The sequence below is a fragment of the Quercus robur genome, chromosome 5 (assembly GCF_932294415.1).
Source record: "Quercus robur chromosome 5, dhQueRobu3.1, whole genome shotgun sequence".
In the NCBI taxonomy this organism is placed as follows: domain Eukaryota; kingdom Viridiplantae; phylum Streptophyta; class Magnoliopsida; order Fagales; family Fagaceae; genus Quercus; species Quercus robur.
The window spans coordinates 3,805,658-3,824,766 of record NC_065538.1 but is presented as its reverse complement, the minus strand read 5'-3'; the positions used below and the strand labels follow the sequence as shown (position 1 = coordinate 3,824,766).

The window sequence follows — 19,109 nt, the reverse complement described above, 5'->3', positions numbered from 1 at the left end:
TTGGGCTATTCCCAATTGGAAACAGAAAGTCACTGTTTTTGTTTCTTTTGATTGGAAACAGAAAATCATAGAGAAGTAAAAAAAGCATTGGACCCTACATGTCATGTTTTTAAATGACTGAATAGGAAATATGACCTACAATGATCATTATACTTTTGACGGCATCAGTTGAAGAATTTTGGGCGACTATTATGTAATCAAACACTATGTGTGTGTTTTTATGATGTTTTCAACCATTAATAATACACTATGTATATAATGTTGTCCACATTTGTAAAAAAGTATAAATTAAGAATTTGTTTACTCTACAATGTAAGATTTACATAGCTAATTCAATATAAACTAAGAATTTTCCATAAAATTTATCTTTTAGATTTGCTATAAACAAACTCACAGCTTATTTCAGGTATAACTGTAATCTTGTCTGACTTATTTTTTAAACAATAAATTAATAAAAATAAGTTATACCAACAAATATTTGTCTAGACGTACCAACCAATATATTAATATCTTGCTGCTCAAATTTATTGAATTCTAAAAGTATGTGTTAAAAATATCAAAATGTGCCAATTGAGTTAAGAGTTTAGACTCTAGCCAATTGGCTCCACTTGAGACAACGTAAACAGGATGACGAGATCTTAGATTGTGGTGGTGAGATCAACTTATCCAATTCTAACACGTGACACACGTTACCATATAATCAAATAAAGATTGAAAATTTTGTCAGTCTTTGTTTATGTAGGTTCAAGTCACCAAGGATTTATTTAATTGAAGCATGATGCATGCTTGGACCAACTGGGGGTGGGGGGCAAGCTCATCTATTTTCACATTAAGAAATAGATTAGAGTATACAAAGGCCAAGTGGGAAAGCCCATCTATTCACATTGAAATTTGACATCAAAGCTACCTAATCCTCAACTTGAAATTGGACTAAACTATTTTCAAAATAGCTCATCAAGACTATTCACATTGAAAAAAGTTCTTGATGAACCTTTACTATGTAGCTTTTCACTGATAATTGTACACAGAGAAGAGAGCACTGAACATTTGCATGTGGTTGCTGAAGAATAATAGAGCCCAAATTATGAAAGGCTGAGGCAGAAGGTGAGACCCATTCCTGATAAATAAGGCTGACCATGGACAGTGAGTCATTTCATCGAACACTTCCCGCGCAAAAAAACAAGAAGAATACATAAATAAATAAATAAATAAATATATATATATATATTTATATATATTTACAGAATCTTTTCATGGGCCAAAATAACAATCAATCAACACCTTTTAGATGTGAAGTTGCAGCAGAGAGCCCAAACAATATTTGGCAGCACTTCACGTGAAAGATGTCACTATGATTGTTAGACAGACTGTTGTTTCATTAATAAAAAAAATTTGAATTGAATAAGAGACTTTACTTTTATACCAAAAATCAATTGCTAAACTGATATAATAATAAAAAAATAATTATCATATAATGAATGATATAAATTTAAATATATAAATTTAATTAGCTTGTACTCTCTCATATATATGCATGAGATACATTTACAAATAATTATAATTAAATGCATATTAAAATTTTACTAAGTTTATGTAGGGACACGATTTTTAACGACCTAAGGTTGATGTTGGGCTCGTGTGTAAAGGGTCCGAACAATATGATTTGTAGAGAGTGGGTTTGGAAAGGCTTGCCTTTGGACGCTGGGTTTCGATCTGGTCCCGGTTTCATGAGCGGTCATACAAAGATGAGTTTGGACTGCATAGCTGAGCCTTGCATCAATGTAGTTTGGAAAGTTTGACTCCTCGGAATTGGTCCGAGGAGCATCACATTCTCACCATTCCTCCTCCTTCTTTCTTCTTTTTCCGGGGCCTCTTCCCCCCCCCCCCTCTCCTTTTTCCTCCTTTTTTCCCTTTTATACTAATATTCGATTTCCCTTCTTCATCTACGTGTCAGTTTCTCCTTGTTTGGGGCAGTTACTCGTCCTATCAATCTTCACGTCAAAATGGTTGGGAAAAGCTGGATAGCATGGTATGGGGTATGGGCTTGTCAGGTGCTGGGCTCCACGTTATGGTGTTGGCAGCTTTCTAGCTTGTACTGAGTTTGTCCTTTTCTTCAGGCGTTTTTATGAGGTGTTGAGCGTGAGATTGTCCTCAACCACATCCTTCAGCCTTCAAGGAGCTTTCATCACGCGTCCTCGGCAGTAGAGCTCCTCGGCCTGGGCTTTGGGCCCTTAATACAAAGTGGGCTGAGACCTCAGACTTCGGGCCCCACAATAGCCCCTCAAAATCCTGCTGCCCGACTTTTTAGTTGGGAAGTAGGGTTTTGGTGACGTTGGGCCCACATCATGGCTCGTTCAAATTTATGTACTCCACTAATACTTATGTTTTTACATTTACATGGGAGACGTGCCCAGTCAGGAGTCTTTCCTTCATTTTTCCACTCACGTGGAGTCCTCTGACGTTTCAACAATCGAAGCGCGCCTTCTCGAGGATCTTCAGATCCTACGGTTGCAGATGGCGTGGGAAATTGAGCCCAGACCTGCCTTGTCCGTAGCGCTCTTTGGAAAGCTGCACGAATTAAATGCCACCTCCCTATCCTTTATATAAGTAGGATAGGAGGTTATTCTCCTTGCATACAAACCCTTTGGCTTTCTTCAGAGTCACAAACCCTTTATCCATAGCTAGTTCCCATCTCCAGTGTCGTCTCCTCTCAGTGCAACATGTCTGAGGCTGGGGTGGAGGTGGAGGAACTTCACCCACCGCAGAGGCACCGGACCCTTCCAAGACTTAAGGTGATGTGGTCTAGGCAGGGGAGGCACAGGTTTAAGGTGTCCTCCCGCTTGGATATGGTGGGAAAGGTACCCTCCCCTCTTTCAGTCAAAATCCGAAACAGGTTCTGGTCACACCAGATTTTTGGTGTGTCAGAAGAAAGAATTTCCGCCATCAGCGCCATCTGCCTTGTCGCAGGAAAATTTTTGTGTAGGCTCCTCAACTTCCAGTTCCCGGCACCTTTTCTTCAACGGTGCGGGCCTCAAGTTGGGTTCTCTACACCTTTTCTTCAGCTGCGCTAGCCCGAAGACGGGCTCTCTGCACCTCTTCTTCAATGGTGCAGGCCCCACGTTGGGTTCTTTGGCTGCCTAAGTTATAGACATGTAAAAGTGTTGAGGAATGATTTTCCTTGAACAACGTCTTGAAACAGCAGCCAACCTCTCCTCTGTACTACTTCCTCGGCTTTATCTTTACTCTCTTGTATCTTTCTTTTCGCTTATGTAGTTAGCTTTAATATAAGCTTATTCCAGTTTTTCATTGTACGCTGTACTATTTCTTTGTCTTAATAAAAGAGGAATTTATTTACTTGTTTTGAATATTTTTCTTTTTTGCAACAACTACTTTGTGAATGTGTGTGCTCCATGTGTGTTTTTCTTCAATGATACTTAGAGCAGGGAACCTTGAAACATAATCCGACTAACTCTAATTTACCGACATTACCAGGCATAATAACGATAATTCACAGTAAATTAAACTTAGGAAACTAACCAAGATAACAGCTGAATATTCCGTAACACGTGCAAGGAGACCGTCCGAGAACAATAAACTCCAAATAATTCATCCGAGAGGGTAACCGAACAGTAAGGGACTCTGATTGTGTTTTTGGTAACATATTGCTCTATATTGCATCAATCCCTTTGGTACCGAGGATCCGAGCGCAGACTTGTGAATCCCTGCAGTTTAGGGATTAACCCAATCGTTAATGGAGAGTTCTCTTCTGATAGTTCTCTTCGGATAGAGTTTCCCCATAGGCTTGAGTTCGAGGACCATGCAAGGTCTTGGTTCTGTCTAAAACTTATGACTTTTCTTTTGAGTACTTGGTTTCCCCATAGGCTTGAGTCCGAGGACCATACAAGGCCTTGGTTCTGTCCAAAACTTATAATTTTTATTTTGAATACTTGGTTTCCCCATAGGCTTGAGTCCGAGGACCATGCAAGGCCTTGGTTCTGTCCAAAACTTATGATTTTTCTTTTGAGTACTTGGTTTCCCCATAGGCTTGAGTCCGAGGACCATGCAAGGCCTTGGTTCTGTCCAAAACTTATGATTTTTCTTTGTATTTATTTGTTTTTCGAAGGTTAGCCCCTAGAGCTGCCCGTGCTGTTGGCACTGCAGGGCGTAGCCCCTAGCAGAAGTTTATGTCGGAGCAACAACTGCATGTCACTGGAGATGGAGGAAACCCCGCGAACCTCTGCTTGCTAGAGAGTTGACTCAACCGCCACTTGCGCCAACACGCAAGCCTTCCCACAGACGGCGCCAATTGTAGGGACACGATTTTTAACGACCCAATGTTAACGTTGGGCTCGTGTGTAAAGGCCCCGAACAATATAATTTGTAGAGAGTGGGTTTGGAAAGGCCTGCCTTTGGGCGTTGGGTTTCGATCTAGTCCTGGTTTCATGAGCGGTCATACAAAGATGAGTTTGGACTGCATAGCTGAGCCTTGCATCAATGTAGTTTGGAAGGTTTGACTCTTCAGAATTAGTCCGAGGAGCATCACATTCTCACCATTCCTCCTCCTTCTTTCTTCTTTTTCCGGGGCCTCTTCCCCCCCCCCCCCTCTCCTTTTTCCTCCTTTTTTCCCTTTTATACTAATATTCGATTTCCCTTCTTCATCTACGTGTCAGTTTCTCCTTGTTTGGGGCAGTTACTCGTCCTATCAATCTTCACGTCAGAATGGTTGGGAAAAGCTGGATAGCATGGTATGGGGTATGGGCTTGTCAGGTGTTGGGCTCCACGTTATGGTGTTGGCAACTTTCTAGCTTGTACTGCTCTTGTACTGAGTTTGTCCTTTTCTTCAGGCGTTTTTATGAGGTGTTGAGCGTGAGATTGTCCTCAGCCACATCCTTCGGCCTTCAAGGAGCTTTCATCGCGCATCCTCGGCAATAGAGCTCCTCGGCCTGGGCTTTGGGCCCTTAATACAAAGTGGGCTGGGACCTCAGACTTCGGGCCCCATAGGTTATATATAATATTTGTATATTTGAAAATATAAAATAGCTACTAATAAAATAAATATAAGTTATTTGAAAAAAAATCATTTTAAATTGATATCTATGAAATTCTCAGTTTTAGTTTATCCAACCACTATTTGTATAATAATAGTAATAATAATAAATAATGAATCAATGATAGTCTTTTTTTAAGCTTTATTAATTTTGATTTATAATTTTCTTACTTAATAACTCATGTATAACAAAAAAATTAAGAAAATTAGAGTCATTGATTTTTGTAGTATAGTAAATACTAAATAGTTGCACCAAAATTAAGAAAATTGGATTGGATCGGATACATGTGACATATAATTAATCTCCAAGTTGAGATCTAATTTATATATATATATATATATATATATATATATAAAAGGAAAGGCACCTATACAGGGATTTCCTCAGAAAATGCATGAAGGTGCTTCTTCTAGAATAGAATCCAGAAAAGCAACATCCCTTCAAAACTCTATAACATTCTCCAGTGGTTATATGGCTATCACTTTACAAGGAGTTTTATCCAAGGCTTTACAATTTAACAATGGAGTGTACACAAACCTCCCACCCTCCATTAAATTCATCCTTGATAACCTTCAGAGAGCCTTTATCAAAAATAACTACAATCTTTTCCAAAGAACCCTCAGAGCACTAGAACTACACCTAGTTAACCTTGAGGCAGGAAATCAAGTTAATGAGAATCTCATTAGTCAACTCCTTGGCCAGGAGGATATCCATTCAATGGATAAAATGACAATCATGGGTACCGATTATGCTAGGTTGAGTCTTAAGACTCAAAACCAACTAAGAAGTGCTGTTGCCAACTTGCCTACCGACATACAAGTTCGTATCTTGGGAAGCAAGGCTATGTTTGAATCACATGATCGATGGTTCGAGCATTTCAAAATATTGGTCACCACCCATTTCCCAGTTTATGGTGAGGACGTCAATCATATAAATATAAATATATATATATATATATATATATATACCCCCACAAATAGTGTATTTGGGTCCAATGATTCCTAGAAAGCACAATAACACAGCCAATAATTTCAACAAATGAGCTTTTTAAATCGATTTTAAATGCTTGTTTGACATGTAAGTTGAACAATGTTGTTTTTATTTTCTTTACAACAGGGATACAAATTCTTTTTACAACTTTCTAATGTTATTAGTGCAATGTTATATTGATATAGATCCACTACCTAGACTACTTTTATTATGTACTAATCAAAATAAATTATTTTCAAGATTGTTTGGGTGACATTTTGAACAAATTAAGCAATATTGGTTAGGCCTAAGGGGTGAAAATTTGGGCTGCAAAATAATGCTCATTTCTCAGGGCTTTTCTCAAGAGAACTTGAAAGTTGAGTCCAATTTGACCCATCGGCCAATCGTAGTTGAAATGCTAACATTGGACCATCAAACAACTAATTAGCTGAACTTATGGCCCAGGCCCCAGATGATGTGTGGACTTCTTAGTCTGACCATTATCTTGGACGTGCAAAAGCTACTTTCAAATACTGTCCAATAATGGACCAAAAGAGTAAAAACCGACAAACTTTCCAATCCTTAAGATCAATTTTATTTGTTTAACCAAAGTTATGCTATGAGCTTTATTGCATACAAGTTAATCAGAGACTACAAAATGCATATGAGAAGCTATATGCAAATTCTTTTATCTAGACAGAGTCATGTGCAACTCAAAAATCTAATAGACTATATACCTAAGCTGATAAATGTGACCAATTAAAGTGAGTCTCAATCCCTTTCATATTGACACACTATTTGGTATCCCTCTACATGTTACACCAGGTCCTGAGCTAGGTGCAAGTAGCTCATATGGTAACACACCAGCCCCACATCGATTCCTCAAGCTAGTATCAAGGTTCTTCCTATCAATCTCCTTCTCTATCCGTCTCAATTCAGCAGAGAATTCATAAAATGCATCGATGATTTCAGCATCACTGGTCCAAACAGATGGTTGTTGTCTCTCCCCTAGGTACTCCTCATCAGGGGAGTGTGTTGAAAGTGTATCAACCATAGCCATGAACTTTGTAGCTTGTAGTACACTAGGCATTGCATAGAGGAAATACTTTTGAGGATCAGCTAGGAAAATAGCATACTCAGGTTCATTTTCTTCAGGTATCAATCTTCTCATTAGGGGTGGACGGCTTGGTACATATCCACCATATGGGTATTGACCAAAATTAAGTGCAGCATGTTGTGCTGAAGCTAGCCAAATAAGGGTTGTGAGGACTGAGACTAGATTATCAGCATTGTCCAATGTAGGCCACCAGCTTTCCTGGCTTAGATCACCATGGCCCACATTGACAGACTCAAAGTACCAAGCTTGTAGCTCTTTGTCATTGCAAATTAGGCTTGAATTTGGGTAGTAGTGGTTCACATAGGTGCGAACCCAGTTCTCGATTGCAGACCATATTTGGAGCCCATCAGTGGCATATGGGTAGTCTTCAATTAGGAGTTTTAGACCATGTGGTTGTGTTGGGTCAGGTACTGCCATACCCCTATATATAATGAATACAAGAGTCCCCATTATATTCATATACATCAAATGAAAGCAAACATAAATAGAAGCACATATAGCATAACATAGGGGTAAAAGTTAGTTATAGTTCCATAAGTAGTGTACCTTAGCTTCTTCAATTAAATTCAATCATGTAGCTATATTGACCAATGTAGGATAAAATATTGTATCTTTTCTAGACAATTAAATTCAACTGTGTGGCTCATTAGCCAATATATTGTATGATTGAATTAATTAGGAAACTTAAGGTACAACACATTGGGAATTGTGTCTAAATTTTTCCTATCACTCACATAAAGTAACTCATGAATACCTGCGGATGAGATCAGCAGGAAGGCTTTCCATGTCAAAGCGCCAAGAGCTTTTATATGCAGCAGCACTAATCTCCATAGCATATTGACCAGGTGTAAAGCAAGACTCAATAACACCATCAGCATTGACTAGAGTTTGCCGGGCCAAGGCATTGATTTCCATTGTATATCTCATGTGAGGGTCTAAAAGCTTGAATATAGGGTGCAATGCACTCATTTGCCTATGTGTAGCTAGTATAAACGGTTCCAAGCTTGCATGTGTACGCAACCTATACAAAATTGGCACACAATTGCATTACTTTTAGTCACACAAAAACTTAAATATGATGACTCTAAAACAAATTTAGACAAATTGGTATGTCTAGTATAATTATAGTCTCAAAAACTCATACTTACCAATGGTTAACAAGTTGGTGTACCCCTACATCATTGGAGCTCACATGAGCCTTGGCAAGCTGCCATATCCAATTGGAAGTAGCATCAACAGCTGGTCTGACAACGCGTTTAGAGCAAGAACTTGAACCTGACGGTGGAAGGCTAAGTTCTATAGCAATGGGCATAAGAGTCCCAGGAGAGGTCAAGAAAAATACGGCACGAGTTGCATAAGCTTTTCGGCCATCAAGGGCATTAATACGTTCAAGAAATGGAAGGTAAGCATCATGGTGATCCAATATAAACAGCTTGTTGTCCTCCAATGCCTGTCAAGAAAGAATGAAAAATATCAGCAATTTAAGAACAGAAATAAAGTCATGTGCATTTATGACCTTGCATACATATACCATGATTAAAAACATGTACATTACTTAACAACAATATGATGTGGTTACCTGTTGTACAGTCATGCCATTGAGATAGCCCATAATGTGTTCTTCTTTGAGTGCAGACTCCTGAGGACCATAGATTTCAGGATCAAGCTTGCTCACAGGAGGGAACACTGTAAGCCTTTCAATACTAACTGGATTTATTCCTGCAATTGCTTGTCGGGCAAATTCATCATCTCGCAACCATGCAAACTTGTCCTCTGCACATGGGAAGTAAATGTAAGAAAAATACTAAAGTTACTATCAATTTTAATACAGAGGTTTAAAAACTAACGTGACAATTAATGTGATTGGTGTCGCTTCAACAACATAATAAATAAATGTATGAAGGGAAATGCTCACGAGTGCCTTTAGGGCACTGGTTAAGAATCCAGTTAAAGAAAGTTTTTATGGAGAAAGAAAAAAAAAACAATTAATGTTTTGACAGCTTTTTTCATTTCCCATAAAAGTGATGTCAAAACTTTCCTAAAATGGATTCTTAACCAATGCCCTTAGGGCATTCATTAGCATGACCCATGTATGAATTACCTTTTAATTGGTTTTCTGAACATAATAATAATGGATTTTGATTAACACATTTTAGCCATTATGATGTAATGCACTTTGCAAGTGAAAAAGATTCTTCTTGTTGGTGCCAAGGACAAATAATAAAGACTTAGTAGGCTAGTTGCATTTAAATATACAACAGCTAGCTCTAGAGGAGCCAGAATATTTCTATTCATAATTCATTAGTCTGGCTTCCAACAGACAAGCCATTGAAGGAAAAACGACATGGTATGGGAGGTATAAAACTGAATAACCACTCCAACTTTTTTGGGTATCCAAAAAGGTTCAAATTATTAACAAATCTAGAAAATTATAGATAGTGTACTCACTGGAAACTATCTTGGGGGTGTCAAATTTGGTAATTCCCCTATTGGATTCTTGGATATTGCTGACCACCTTTGGCAGTGGGAGCTGCTTTACGAGTTCATCTTTCAACCCCAGTTCATGGAGGACACCTTCACTATAGAGGTTGTCAATGTCCAAAAATCCTTTGAACTCGTGGTTATTAGCCGAAATGCTGGCTTTCAAGGATGGGATTAAGTTGTGAAGCACTGCTTTAAGCCTCCCAGCAGAAACTGTGTCTTGCTTTGACTCCTCAAATTGGTCATCTCTAGGCACATACATTGGTAATGGCTTCTCAACCCTGCTTTCTGCATGCATATCTGTGGCACATGCAACATAAAGGTATTTAAGACCATTACAAAGAGTAGATAGAGAGGTTAATGAAATTACAATCTGACTTGAATTTAAAATGAGAGTAAATTTCATTTGACATAATTTGGTTTTGAAAATGATGTTTAGTTTTTATTTTTGTGTTTATATGTAATGTAAGCACCAAGCCTGTTCAATTCAGCTCTATTGTATTGTCAAAAAAAATATATAGAAAGCTTTAACTTTAATGTAGCACATTAGGCACTTACAGAAGCTATAAGTCTGGCTCCACACAAAAATTCACAACTTTGTTGTCAACTGTTGAGGTAGTATATTATGAATTGTATACTATAGAAGTGATGTTACACCAATCAAAACTTGCTAACTCAAGAAGTCTATAACATTGCTCAATTAAGAAAAGAAGATATAACACTCACCAGTATCAGTAGGAAGACGACCAGTGCGACACCGTCTAGGATATGGAATTTTTTCACCTCCAAGTGTTGGCCTAGCAAGGTCAATTCCCTTGTCTGGATTTCCCAAATCATTGTACACATCAAAATCATATACCCTGTCAGATAATTTTCTGACTCCTTTGCCATCACCCCTTATATCTCTAAGCTCTTTCTCTCTTAATGATCTAAGCCCACCAGGCGTTTCATTTGGTAGATATGGCTGTTCAAATAATATAATCACAAAAGGGTGTTAAAGTCGAACTTACAAAAAAAATATATATATATCATACAAAGAAAAAAAAAATCAGAGAGGAAAAGGGATGGTTATTTCATATTTGTTCTTAATTGTCACACATGTTCAACTTCCATCATATCTGGCTTATGAGTTATGATGGGCTTTTTATTCCCAAAAATAAAAAACAAACAAATTTAATGCTCTCTCGGTAGTTAGTAGGCTCAGTTTTTAGACCCATAGCCCATTCCAGGAGTGGCCCATTAGCTACATACTGAATATTTTTTATTTGATCTACCAAACCCAAAAATAAATAAATAAATAAATAATTCTTCTTCATACTCTATAGTTGGCATAGATCTTAAAACCAAATAAGGGCCCAAATCAACTATACCATGCGATACTTTCAAATTAAAATATATATATTATTAGGTTGAACAGGGAAAAATATATTTTGATGGTAAGTAAAATTCAATAACAGCACGCTAGAGACTATTCTCTATTCAACTTCTTGGACCAAAGAAATTAGAGAAATATTCAACTTCTTACTTGGAGGACCATGTCACCTACATCTAAACACTATAATTTTTACTTATTGGCAAAGATTCAAAAGTTAAATATGGTATCACTAAGGGTGATGTTCCCGCGGCCATTGGGTTTACTCTTAAGTAGTTTGTAGTGGAAATTCTAAATTCAAATATCTAGCAAGTAAGATGCTACTATAGTAACACTCAAATAAGAAAATCGCTAGGTCAGCCCACCCTTTTTTTTTCTTTTTTTAAGCTATTTGTGATTTTGACCTTTGTTGTTTTAAACAGTTGACTTGCTTTGTCAGATATTCAAAGAATCAACCAAAGAAAAAAAGAGACATTTTTTTAACCTTATTTGAGAAGAATATCCTCTTTTCTGGATGATCTTTCCTGGATTGCACCCATGAGTTACAAGGGAAGTGGACTGGACTAAATGCAAATCCTTCAATGGTAATAGTCTCCAAAAAAAACTCCATCTGATGGTTGTTGCTCACTGTGATTGCTCCAGGCACACCAAAATTAGAGTTCAACATAAACTCAGCTGTGTAATTAACCCTCTCAGCTTTGACATTCGATTTCTTTGACCAGTCTTTTAGCACAGCCTCATTGCTTTTCCTTGGAGCCTTGGTTTCTTCAATACACAAAAATATAAACCAATTCAGTACTAAAATCGAAAAGAATATAGTACTAACACACATAATAACATCAACCCAATAAAGAACAAAGATTAAATTAATATGATTGTCAAATTGATCTCAACTTTGAGAACCTAAAAGAGGAAAACAATTGAAAATCCCATTAGAGAATTAGATCCTTTATTCCAAAATTTGAGACAAAAGACAGAAATTTGAATTACCCAGAAGAAAAAATTTGAAGTGACAAAAAAAGTACTAGTCTTTTTAGGCAGTAATATATATATTGTCTGACACAACCAGAATAAGAAATAGGCTTACTTGGATCAATTTCACTGCTGACTAGTTGCAGAACAATATTCCTCCCAATATTATCAGTCAAACAATCCAAATGCTTCACAATTTTATCTTTGAAGTCCTGCTTGTTCTTATTCTTCACTGTCACAACAGCTCTCACCTTAAACTTCTCTGCAGGCACAGACACAACAGGCACAGACTTCACCAAATCTTCACTCACAGCAGCCACCACAGGACCCTTCACAACCTTCCTCAAAGGCACTACTGCCCTCCTTTTCTCCAAATGTTTAACCAAAAACATGTTCGTCTTCTTACCATGATTCAGAAACACTTTTGTTGATGAAACAAATGAAGACCTCTCAATCATAGAACCACCCATGATTTCTTTTCCCATCGCCATCTTGTTTTTTCACTCCAAAAACAGTCTATATGTGATTCTTTATCTCTCAAAAAAGCTCACTTTCCACTGTTTTTGATCTGCCTTTCTGTTTTTTGCAACACAAAAGAAAGTTGGTTTGTGGTGTTGGCTTTGAACAACGAAGTGTATCTCTTGCTTTTTATTGCTTTATATGTATGGTCAAAGAAAGTGAGATATATATAAATGATGAAAAAATTAAAAAGTGGGTGTTATGGATGTCACTGTCCTCGTACGTTTTTTCAAAAAACGTGCTTCTGAATCTCCTTCCTTTTTTTTTTTTTTTTTTATTATTTTTTTTTGCGTGAGTAATAATACATACACACAACCAAAAAAAATGATGAGATGTTAAGCTTGTATTGGTTTTTGTGGCGGTTATTAACATCAATTTTTTACCAACTACCAAATATTAATAATTTTTGTCTTTCAAATAAAATATTAATAATTTACAATATTAGTAAGTGTCAAATTTTTTGTGTCTTACAAACGGTCTCTTTTTAAAAAATATATATATTTTAGAGTTCGGACCAATGACAATAATTTTAGAATCATACATTTTTATACACATTCTCCTAACTCTCTTACGTGGTTAATTGTAAATTAATGATGGATAAAAAGTTATGGAAAATGGTATAGTCAAAGTTTGTGGTCTTAGAATCACTTGACCAACTATGGCTGCTGAGAATCAAGTGAATTTCGGATTTCCAAGTAAAAGACGCGGTGTAGGGAAGCCAAGGAGAAGGTGGGCTTGATAAGGTGAAAGGACAAGTGTCTTCTCCATCTTTTGCATAAATTACAACTCACTTTTTCTCTTCAATTCAAAGTTTCAGTCTTGAAATTGCTTATCTCCCATAATTTATTTGCATAATGGTTATTAAAAGATATAATTTTTAAAATCTTTTATATTAAATATGTTATAAAAAGCAGCAATAACAAAATTTATTTCAACAAAATTTAAAACTAGATTACTTGCAAAAAAAATAAAAAATAAATAATGAGACAAAAAGAAAAATGCTAAGAAATAAACGTACACAAAGCCAAATAGGATTAAGAAACAATACTTTTGATCTTTTGTAATTAATGGATAATAAAAGTGATGTTAATAGTGAATGCTTGTAAAAGTGGAGATCAATTAGATAAAAGTGATTATGTTTCAATCATAATAGGTTAATAATTGTGATTGTAGGGATACGATTCTTAAACGGCCCAACAATGACGTTGGGCTCGCACGTGAAGGATCCCTCACAATAAGATTTGTAGAGAGTGGGCTTGAAAGGCTAGCGTTTGGTCACAGGGCGTTGGTCCAAACCGGACTTTAGGGAAACTCAGATAAGAAAAGACTTCAGCCTGGATATCCAAGCCCTACAGCTTTATAACTTGAGGGATTGGACTCCTCGGATCATGTCCGAGGAGCACTAATGTCTTTCTCCGGTTACCCGGCGGTGGGTTTTTCATGGTGGTGTACATATGTTGTCCGGGCATTCTCATCCCTGGAGTTTTTCCTAGGAAGTGAGATGGGGATCTCCTTCTGATTAGTTTATCTTCTCTTTTATACTAGCCTACGTTCGCTGTCCCTCGTCCACGTGTAGGGTCAACTTTTTTAGGACTGCTATTTGTCCCGTCAGTCTAATCCTGGAATTGTTGGGGATGGTTAATAAAGCCTAAGAATCAGGTTCTGTTAGGTGTAGAGTCTTATCAGTGAAGGGTATTAAGGACAACTTCCCTGAGATATTTTCTAATCTTTAAAGTTTACTCGTATACTACTTTCATCAATGAGACTTTGGGTCTGCCGAGGACTAAGCTGTCCTCGGCTGTATCTCCGGGTCATTTTGTGCTTCTTATTTTGAGCTTGGGCCATGACCTTCTTCGGCTTGGGCCTGTGGACTCCCCATGAGCAAGCGGGCTGGGCCCATAAATTATTGGGCCCCACAATAGCCCCTCAAAACCTTGCTGTCCAACATCTTGGTTGGAAAGGTGGGTTTTGGTAATACCGAGCCTTTATTGTGGCTAATTTATTTCAGCCCTTGACTGACGTTGGCGACTCTTCACCTGCCCAGGGAGTGTACCGGTCCACGAGATGTTCCCCTTAATTTGCGCACGATGCCCTTGTGCCGTTTGGTTATCCAAAGCGCGTCTTTAATATCTTCCCTTTACGAGACCTCCCAGATCTAACGGTTATTGATAGCGTGGGGAAACGAAACGGATGTATATTTATTTGCAGATTTCCCTGGAGATCTGAATGTATTATGACCCCTTTTCCTCGTCCCCTATATAAAGAGAGAAGACAAAAACTGATTTTATCATACTTGAATCCCTCATATTCCTCCCAGAGTTCACTTCTTCCCTCTGGTTATACCTTATCGGATAATACGTTCAGCACAGTTGTCAGCCATGAATAAACCATTCCATTCCCAAAAACACCATGTCTTAATAAAGTTCGAGATGGCTCAGTCAGGGCAAGGATGGCGGAGACTCAAGATTTGTCTCCCCTTCCTTTTAGCCAAAATCCGAAGCAGGGACTCGTCACATCTCACTTTCGGTGTGACTGAGTCAAAAACATCCATTATCACCACCACCCGCTCTCTCATGAGCATATCTAACATGGCACCAGTGTGTTAGGAGTCAGGACTGTGGCAGGGACTAAATGCCCCTGCTTCTTCCTCTCTTCGTTCATTGGCGCCGCCCTTTGCCTCTCTTTCTTTCTTCTCACCTTTTCCCTCTTCTTCTCCTCCTTCTTACTCATGTCCTCCATCTTCTTCATTCATCTCCTCCATCTTCCTCATTCATCTCCTCCATCCTCTTCTTCCTTCTCCTTCAAATTCTTTTTCCTTCTCCTTCATCTTTTTCTAAAGAAGGTTCTTCTCCCGATATGACCAGTACTGAGGCAGAGATTGGAAAGACTTTGAAGACAAGTTTGAAAGACACCTGACTGTTCACTTATCTGTATTGCGGAGGTTATTGTTGCTTCGACAATTCACTTTTTATATAGGCTTGTTTAAGCCCCTTTTTGTACGTTGTAATAATTTTTCATATTAATAAAAGTTGCTGTTACTTTACTTCGCATGTTCTGTTTTTATGTTTTTACAAGTTTACAAGCGCTGCTCGGCACAATAATATAGCATTTGAATCAATGACAACTAAGGCTAAAATATTTGCTAATAAAAAGATGTCATCATAACTTTAATAAAATTATTCGACATAACAATGCCGACCAGTGAGGGACTAAACTCACCTTAAAATTAGCCGAGATGAGGATTAAGTGCTCGATACGGTATAGGAAGTAACTATCCGAGGACATGTCACCCGCCAAATGAACAGTTTCCTTAAGCTAATGAACATTGGGTCATTTCGCCATCTTCTTAACACATTGGCCTTAACCTTTTACAGTATTTGAGCCGAGAACCTTCCCCATCCGAGTAGTTGGTTTCCCCATAGGCTTGAGTCCGAGGACCATGCAAGTCTTAGGTTCTGTCCAAAACTCATGTTTTTTCTTTTGTGTACTTGGTTTCCCCATAGGCTTGAGTCCGAGGACCATGCAAGTCCTAGGTTCTGTCCAAAACTTTTTGAGTTCAGATTCTCCCTTTCTTCAGATATTTCACGAGGCGCCGAGCAGGGGTTGTCCTCGGCAACGGCTATTTCTCGGCGTGAGCCACAGTCCCTGGGCCCTCATGCAGAGCGGGCCTGGGCCGCGAAGTCACTAAGTCCACGAATTAAGAGGTATCTCTACAGCCTTTGGCCACGCGGTACTCTCTGTCGTCCCAATGTTCGAGGTGCGCCTTTACGAGGCTTCTTTAATCTTGTGGTTGCAGTTGACGTTGGAAGTTGAGCCAGAGTCATTTTGTCTGTAGCGTTCCTTAGGACGCTGCGAGAATTAAATGCCACCACCTTACCTTTTAAATAAATAGGAGAGAAAGGTGTTTTACCTTTGCACAAGTCCCTCAGTTTCCTCCCTTAGTATATCATGTCTGAGGCGAGGGTTGAGGAAAAAGAACTCTTTCCGCCACGGAGGCGCCGTGTCCTCCTGAGACTCAAAGTAGTGAGGTACGGGCACAAGAAGCATAAATTCAAGAGAATACTCCGCTCCGACAGAGGGGAAAGGGTGTTTCTCCCCCTTTTAGTCAAAATCCGAAGTAAGTTCTGTTTATGCCAGAATTTTGGCGTGTCAGAAGAAAGATTCTCCGCCATCAGCGCCTCTGCCCTGTCGCAGGCAAAATTTTGGTGAAAGCTCCTCAACTTCCAGCTCCCTGCACCTTTCCTTCAGCGGTGTGAGGCTCAAGTTGGGTTTTTTTTGCTGCCTGAGTTATGGGCACGTAAAAGCATTAAGGAAGAACAAGGTCTTGGAGCAGTAGCCAACCTCTCCTCTGATCCACTTCCTCGGCTTTGTTTTATTTTCTTGTATCTTTCCTTTTGATTATGTGGTTAGCTTTAGTAGCCAACCTCTCGTCTGTACTGCTCCTCGGCTTTATTTTATATATTTTTTCTTGTATCTTCCTACTCAATTATGTAGTGAGCTCTGACATAAGCTGATTCCAGCTTTTCATTGTACGCTGTACTATTTCTTTGTTTTAGTAAAAATAGAAATTTATTTACATGTTTTGAGTACTGATCTTTTGGCAATACTACTTTGCGAATGGGTGTGCTCCATGTGTGTGTTTCTTCAAGAATATTTAGAGCAAGATACCTTGAAACATAATCTAACTAACTCTAATTTACCAATACTACCAGGCATTATACCGATAATTCATAGTAAATCAAACTTAGGAAACTAACCGGGGTAACAGTTGAATATTCTGTGATAAGCGCGTGAATACCGTCCAAGGCTGAATCTCTAAATAATCCATCCGAGCAGTCGACTGGGAAGTAGGGAATTCCGATTGTGCTTTTGTGTACTTGGTTTCCCCATAGGCTTGAGTCCGAGGACCATGCAAGGCCTTGGTTCTGTCCAAAACTTATGGTTTTTCTTTTGTGTACTTGGTTTCCCCATAGGCTTGAGTCCGAGGACCATGCAAGGCCTTGGTTCTGTCCAAAACTTATGGTTTTTCTTTTGTGTACTTAGTTTCCCCATAGGCTTAAGTCCGAGGACCATGCAAGGCCTTGGTTCTGTCCAAAACTTTTTGGGTACTTATTTGCTCTTTTCGCAGGTCAGCCCCTCGTCCATGACTGGGAGAGCTGACTTGAGGTCGGAAGCCCCTAGAGCTGCCCGTGCCGTTGGCACTACAGGATGTAAGCCCTGGCACCAGTTTATATCGGAGCGACAACTGCAGATCACCGGAGATGGGAAAAACTCGCGAATCTCTGCTTGCTAGAGAGTTGACTCATGCGCCACCCGTGCCAACGCGTAAGCCTCCCCACAGACGGCGCCAATTGTAGGGACACGATTCTCAAACGGCCCAACAATGACGTTGGGCTCGCACGTGAAGGATCCCTCACAATAAGATTTGTAGAGAGTGGACTTGAAAGGCTAGCGTTTGGTCACAGGGCGTTGGTCCAAACCGGACTTTAGGGAAACTCAGATAAGAAAAGGCTTCAGCCTGGATATCCAAGCCCTACAGCTTTATAACTTGAGGGATTGGACTCCTCGGATCATGTCCGAGGAGCACTAATGTCTTTCTCCGGTTACCCGACGGTGGGTTTTTCATGGTGGTGTACATATGTTGTCCGGGCATTCTCATCCCTGGAGTTTTTCCCAGGAAGTGAGATGGGGATCTCCTTCTGATTAGTTTATCTTCTCTTTTATACTAGCCTACGTTCGCTGTCCCTCGTCCACGTGTAGGGTCAACTTTTTTAGGACTGCTATTTGTCCCGTCAGTCTAATCCTGGAATTGTTGGGGATGGTTAATAAAGCCTAAGAATCAGGTTCTGTTAGGTGTAGAGTCTTATCAGTGAAGGGTATTAAGGACAACTTCCCTGAGATATTTTCTGATCTTTAAAGTTTACTCGTATACTACTTTCATCAATGAGACTTTGGGTCTGCCGAGGACTAAGCTGTCCTCGGCTGTATCTCCGGGCCATTTTGTGCTTCTTATTTTGAGCTTGGGCCATGGCCTTCTTCGGCTTGGGCCTGTGGACTCCCCATGAGCAAGCGGGTCGGGCCCATAAATTATTGGGCCCCACAGTGATATTAAGATCTTTTTATTTTTTATTTTTAAGAAAGCTTCATTAGATTTCATTGAAATTTTAAAAAGAAATGGATAAATATGAGTGTAGGAGATATAAGATCTTTGATTTAGTTGAAGTGATTATTATTCACCAAGGTAGATAAAATATACAACATATATAGTTTATTGTATTTCACACTAATTAGCATAACTGTATATGAAATATGGAAATAGACTTACGTTATAATTATAAAGTAAAATGATAGCAAATATAATCTTAAAATTTCTGTGACCTCAAACCTTAAAGGTGTGAGACAAAAACACTTAATCATATAACATAAAATTGTCTGTCTTATCTTGCTATAATAATCCATTATATCTTTAACAAACATTATTAGTTTAAATCTTATAATATCTTATAAAAAAGAGAAAAGAAAAATCAAATATATATCTAATGTTAAGTGATGAAAAGATGAGTAGTGATTGATGACTCTAGATGAAATTACTATTATCATTGCTTTTCAAAACTGAAGGTCCAAATCTAAT

At 38.6% G+C, this 19,109-nt stretch overlaps 1 protein-coding gene across 1 annotated transcript; it reads right to left on the bottom strand.

The window, feature by feature from the left end:
• Positions 1–6,589: 6,589 nt before the first annotated feature.
• On the bottom strand, positions 6,590–12,615 carry LOC126724875 (linoleate 13S-lipoxygenase 3-1, chloroplastic-like). The gene is made up of 8 exons (XM_050429305.1): positions 12,075–12,615; positions 11,472–11,752; positions 10,342–10,579; positions 9,583–9,915; positions 8,714–8,907; positions 8,283–8,584; positions 7,889–8,155; positions 6,590–7,555 (listed from the first exon to the last, which is right to left on the bottom strand). The coding sequence occupies exons 1-8, from the start codon at positions 12,448–12,450 to the stop codon at positions 6,799–6,801; spliced, it is 2,748 nt and encodes a 915-aa protein (XP_050285262.1). The 5' UTR covers positions 12,451–12,615; the 3' UTR covers positions 6,590–6,798.
• Between the last annotated feature and the right edge of the window lie 6,494 nt (positions 12,616–19,109).

Bases quoted from the DNA above. Each gene is read 5' to 3' on its own strand.
- LOC126724875 (XM_050429305.1), bottom strand. From the start codon at position 12,450: ATGGCGATGGGAAAAGAAATCATGGGTGGTTCTATGATTGAGAGGTCT. The intron at 8,156-8,282 runs GTAAGTATGAGT...AATTTTGTATAG, and splicing joins CACCAACTTGTTAACCATTG to GTTGCGTACACATGCAAGCT. The intron at 7,556-7,888 runs GTATTCATGAGT...CATTATATATAG, and splicing joins CCTGCTGATCTCATCCGCAG to GGGTATGGCAGTACCTGACC.